This window comes from Helianthus annuus, chromosome 2 (genome assembly GCF_002127325.2).
Source record: "Helianthus annuus cultivar XRQ/B chromosome 2, HanXRQr2.0-SUNRISE, whole genome shotgun sequence".
NCBI lineage: Eukaryota > Viridiplantae > Streptophyta > Magnoliopsida > Asterales > Asteraceae > Helianthus > Helianthus annuus.
Genome location: NC_035434.2, coordinates 12,055,229 through 12,061,057, shown reverse-complemented (window position 1 = coordinate 12,061,057; position 5,829 = coordinate 12,055,229). Strand labels below are relative to the sequence as shown.

At 46.8% G+C, this 5,829-nt stretch overlaps 1 protein-coding gene across 1 annotated transcript; it reads left to right on the top strand.

The window, feature by feature from the left end:
- Nucleotides 1–948: 948 nt before the first annotated feature.
- LOC110886034 lies at nt 949–4,440 on the top strand. Its single transcript, XM_022133799.1, has one exon. It carries the CDS (start codon nt 949–951, stop codon nt 4,438–4,440), a length of 3,492 nt encoding a protein of 1,163 aa, XP_021989491.1.
- Nucleotides 4,441–5,829: the final 1,389 nt, after the last annotated feature.

Genomic DNA, 5,829 nt, shown 5'->3' with positions numbered 1-5,829 from the left:
TACAGGCTTCGGCCTAAATCTGGTTTTTTGGTTCTTCAATTGGCGCCATCCGATCTTAAAGCTCTTAGTCCTTCACTTTAGTGAACTTCTTGAGCAAAGAACTGACAAATGGCGGCCCCAGGTTCTTTGAATCTGGGATCCACGGCTGTTAGCACGCAAGTTACTGCACCAGCAAGTGTTGTCTCTATGACCTCAGCTACTTTAAGCTCAGGTCCAGGAACAACTTTGCCATTTATCTTACTCCCTACTTCGCAAACATCAGAGTTCGATGCAGAATTTCTCGCCAAAAATGCAAGTCTTCTACGAAGATTAAAAGCACAACAGGCCAGAGATGAACAGATCCTCGGTTTGCGAACCAGGCTCTTTCATGACGAAGCTCCAACGGGAACTATGGGTCCCACAATGATCACTCCTACATTTTCCACAGTCGTCACTTCGGAAACCTATATTGGATATGTACAAGGTTCCTCCGGACCTTCACCAGTAATGACTACGCGAAATGAAACACAGATGGATGTAATTAGCGATCCGGAACTTACCAAGCCGTACCATCCAGTTTCTATGACAGCCAAGTCGAAGTTTAGTGCTCGTATAACACATGCCAAACTTCCTCCAAAGCTCAAAATGCCAACTACGGTGAAAAAGTACGACGGCACAACTGATCCGGATGATCATATGTTCGATTTTGACGGAGCTGCACGAGTTGAACAATGGCCGATGCCAGCATGGTGCTTTATGTTCGCACAAACTCTAACTGGAGCCGCACGATTATGGTTTGATGCGTTGAATGAAGGTGAGATCAACGACTTTGAGGAGTTCCGAAGGTTATTCCTCCAAAATTTCAGCCAGCAAAGGCACTACTCTAAAGAAATTACCGAAGTCCACAACATCTGAAGAAAGGACGGAGAGTCTTTAGACAGTTTCATTGACCGGTTTAACCGGGAAAGCATGCAGATCAGTGGGGTAGTTGACCAACTACGTATCTCTGGATTCTGTCACGGCCTTCGGAATAATCAGCTAGTCGAAAAATTGCACGAAAATCTCCCAAAGACGATGGAGGTACTCATGGAGCGGGCCAGAGCTTTCGCTCGAGGCAAGAACGCATGTATTCCTGCTCCAGAGTCAGATCACAAGATGTCTTCGTGGAAGAAAAATGGTGGATCGGTGTTTGATAAGACTCCACCGGGGAACAGGGGACGATCACACCCTTACAGTAGAAACGACAGACCTCCGCGAGGGAAAAGCTCCGGGTCAAGATTTTACAATTTATCGGATCTCTCCAAAACTCCCAGTGAAATTCTCAGTGCGGAGGGGATGAATTTCCCCGCTCCACCAAAACTTCGAAACCCAGGAGACAAAAATTCTAAGAAATATTGTGACTACCATCATGCTCGGGGTCACAATACAGATGACTGTTGGTCCTTGAAGCAAGAAACAGAAAAGGCAGTACGGTCCGGGAAGCTATCGCACCTAGTCAAAGAAGTAAAGGAAGGAAAATCTTCAGGGAATTCGGGAGATAATCCGAACAATCAACCAGCAATTTGCATGATCCGTAGGGCAAACAACCAAGGCATCAAGCGGTCCAATCAGCATTTGGCCGCCTGGATGCAGCAACCCATTGGTTTCCCGCCCGTCAGTCTGGAAGATATCAAGGACGGACCGGTCATAGTATCCGCAATCATTGCAGGACACAAGGTTCGAAGAGTATACGTCGACAGCGGAAGCGCCACCGAGATTATGTACAAGCAGTGCTTTCAACAGTTAGCCCCACAGACAAAGGCGAAATTGCTCCGAGTATCAATGCCTCTGGTCAGTTTCTCCGGAGAGGTGGTCCAGCCTTTAGGCCAAATCACTCTGCCAACAACGATGGGGGAAGGGAGTTTGGTTCGAACTGTCAACTTGACGTATCTAGTGGTTGAGGCAAGGTCCGTCCACAATGTCATACTCGGAAGACCTGGTATGTGCGCCTTCGGAATGATCAGTTCAACCATACATGGAGCATTAAAATTCCCCACCGAAGCAGGGATAGCAACACTGTACTCCGAATCAACGATCGGTGTAGCCGAAATACGACAGAGCGATGGTAATGCCGAACCCCCTAATACTCTCACGGAAGAATGGGCTATACACCCACATTTTCCTGAACAAAAAATTGCAGTCGGGGCTCAACTTCCCAAGCAAACCAAGAAGAAGTTGTGGAAACTACTGTCCAATTCACTTGACGTGTTCGCCTGGCAAACCTCCGACATGGTTGGAGTTCCCCGGTGTTTGGCCGAACATAAGTTAAAAGTGTCACACTCAATAAAACCAGTAGCCCAGAGAAAAAGAAACATGGCTCCGGCTCGTAACAAGGCCATCTCCGAAGACGTACGAAAGTTGCTGAGCGCCGGTATTATAAGAGAGGTACGTTACCAAACCTGGGTCTCCAATCCAGTGATGGTAACCAAGAAGGACAAAACCTGGAGGATGTGCGTTGATTTCTCCGATCTAAACAATGCGTGCCCGAAGGACTGCTATCCTTTACCGGAGATTGATTTAAAGATAGACTCCCTCTCAAGTTTCCGTCTCAAATGCTTCCTAGATGCGTATAAGGGTTATCATCAAATCCAAATGGCTTCGGAGGACGAAGATAAGACCGCGTTTGTAACAAATGAGGGTCTGTTTTGTTATACTAAAATGCCATTCGGTTTAAAAAACGCCGGAGCCACGTACCAGAGGTTAATGGATAAAGCGTTCAAAGATCAGATCGGAAGAAACTTGGAGATCTATGTCGATGACTTAGTCATAAAAAGCCGGGCCGAAGACGACATGATAGACGACATACTCGAGACCTTTACAAGGCTTCGGAGTATCAACCTAAAACTCAATCCCAAAAAATGCTCTTTCGGTTTGGAAGAGGGAAAATTCCTCGGGGTGTGGGTTACACGATCCGGAATCCAGGCGCATCCTGATAAAATCAAAGCGGTAGTCTCCATGCAGCCTCCTAAAACCATCAAAGAGATCCAATCTCTAAATGGAAAACTCGTCGCCCTTCACCGTTTTGTTTCAAAAGCGGCAGATCGTTCCATCCCTTTCATGAATGTATTAAAAAAGCGAACGACAAAAGGCCAAATAGAGTGGACGTCAGAAGCAGACTCGGCATTTCAGGAGTTAAAGGTATGCCTCGGGTACTTACCCACTTTGACCGCACCAGCTACCGGAGAAACTGTCACGGTATATCTATCTGCGTCCCACTTTGCGATAAGTGCAGTACTCGTAGTACACCGGAACCAGGCACAAATCCCGGTCTATTACGTAAGCCGTATCCTGAAAGACTATGAAACTCGGTATCCGATGATCGAAAAATTGGCACTCGCCTTGGTACATGCTTCCAGACGCCTCCGAAGATACTTCCAAGCTTTCAATATAGAAGTACAGACTGATCTCCAGATCCAGCAAATCCTCAGGAAGCCAGAGGTCTCCGGACGTCTCACCAAATGGGCAATAGAGCTCAGTGCCTTTGATATCACCTATCGTACCAGAGGTCCAGTAAAAGGGCAGGCAGTAGCAGATTTCCTCACCGAGGTCCCAACCGGAGAAAGCATCAAGGAAAAACCCATCTTACCGAAGGTATGGAACCTGTATACAGACGGGGCCTCCAGTAAAGAAGGGTCGGGAGCAGGGTTAATCCTAATAGATCCGGAGGGAATAGAGTACACTTACGCGCTGCGTTTTGAATTTAAGACGTCAAACAATGAAGCAGAATATGAGGCTCTCCTTGCAGGCCTGCAAACCGCAGCCAAAGCAGGAGCAACCTCCGTATTAGCTCATGTCGATTCACTATTGGTAGCCAACCAAGTCAGCGGCGAGTACGAGGCACGAGAAGATAATATGGTTCGGTATCTTCAGCAGGTCAACAGTTTAATCTCCTCTTTCGATTCCTGCAAAATAGTGCACATACCGAGGAGCAAAAACAAAAAAGCCGATGCTTTGAGCAAACTGGCATCCGTGGCATTCTGTCATTTATCAAAAGAGGTCCTAGTCGAGACCCTGCAGATTCCGGCCATCCAACAGACGAAGCCAGTTATGTCAATTTCCATGTCCGAAAAGTCTTGGATGACTCCGATCGTAGATTACTTGAAAAATGGGATGCTTCCAGAAGACAAGGCTCAGGCACGGAAACTAAAAGTGAAAGCGCTGCAATATCAGATGCACGATGGTCAACTCTACAGGAAAACCTTTTTAGGTCCGCTCCTAAAATGCCTAACCCCAGAGGAAGCAAGTTACGTTATAAGGGAGATCCACTGGGGAATATGCGGCATCCACGCGGGGCCGAGGATGGTTATAGCAAAAGTCATGAACGCCGGTTATTTCTGGCCAGGAATGCACCAAAGCGCGATAAACGAGATCCAGTCCTGTGAAGACTGCCAACGCCACGCTCCCGTAAACCATCGTGCCTAAAACAACCTCGTACCCGTGACCTCGGCCTGGCCGTTTCAGAAATGGGGAATTGACATCGTAGGTCCTTTCCCTGTCTCCACCGGAGGGGTAAGGTTCTTGCTGGTTGCCATCGACTATTTCACTAAATGGGTCGAAGCTAAACCCCTTCGGACGATCACGGGAGACCAAGTGCTGAGGTTCGCATGGGAAAACATAGTGTGCAGGTTCGGAATGCCTCTTTGCATAGTAAGCGACAACGGGAAACAATTTGCGGAAAAGCCGTTTAAAACATGGTGTCAAAGAATGAAGATAGAACAGTGTTTTGCTTCGGTAGCCCACCCCCAGGCCAACGGGCAGGTGGAAAGAGCTAACCGAAGTATCGTTGAGGGCATTAAAAAGCGACTGGGAAAGGAGGGCGTCTCATGGGCGGATGAACTCCCACACGTCCTATGGGCGCACCGTACCATGCCCAAAACAAGCAACAAAGAAACCCCTTTTAGTTTGACATACGGAACCGAGGCCGTCATACCTGCCGAAGTAGGGATCCCCACTCCGCGCGTACAACAGAGTCAATAAGAGAATGAACGAGAGCTCCGTTTGAATCTTGATTTAATCGAGGAAAGGAGAGAGCTCGCAGCGATCCGAGAAGCTAAGTATAAAAAAGAGTTGGAAAAACACTACAACTCTAAGGTAAAAGAAGCCCGGTTCAAGGTAGGAGAGTATGTGATGCGGAGCAACGAAGCGAGCTTGACGGAAGGAACGGGGAAACTAGCCCCCAAGTGGGAGGGACCTTACCAGATCAAAACGGCCGGAAAAGATGGGGCGTACACTCTAAGCAAGATGGATGGAACCTCCGTCCCGCGTACTTGGAACGGAGTACATCTGAAGAAATGCTATCTTTAGAGCTATGTTATGAAATAAATAAATTGTAAAAACGGAAGCCATGAGCTCCGTCATCTCTTTCAATTTTTCATGTAAAGCGGATGTTTTTTCCCGCCCAAGTTATATTACAAGAACCGCAGAGGGCTGTACCTGCGGATTTATTGAAAATGTTTTTACTCTACACTCATCGGAGAAATTTAAAACTCCGAGCCAAATTAAGCGTTGCAACTTATGAAAAATTACCGGCCGAACCCAGGGACCCAACCCTAAAAGGAAAGGACGAACTGGCATCGTTCGTATCTTCCTTCAAAATTATCCTTACAAAAAAAAAGTGGATCCGCGCCAAACAAAAGAACGTTCTAAAAAGATTAAAAATGTACACATCAAAAGCATGGACGCATGTAAAAACAGTTACATCAAATATAACCGGATTAAACAATCCGGAACAAAATGAATATCATTCACAAAAAAAGGATAATTGTTTGAAGTAAAAGCATCATTACAAATCAACAGCCTGTCAAAACACTG

Excerpts from the sequence above, each read along its gene's own strand:
- LOC110886034 (XM_022133799.1), top strand. The coding sequence starts at position 949 with ATGCAGATCAGTGGGGTAGTTGACCAACTACGTATCTCTGGATTCTGT.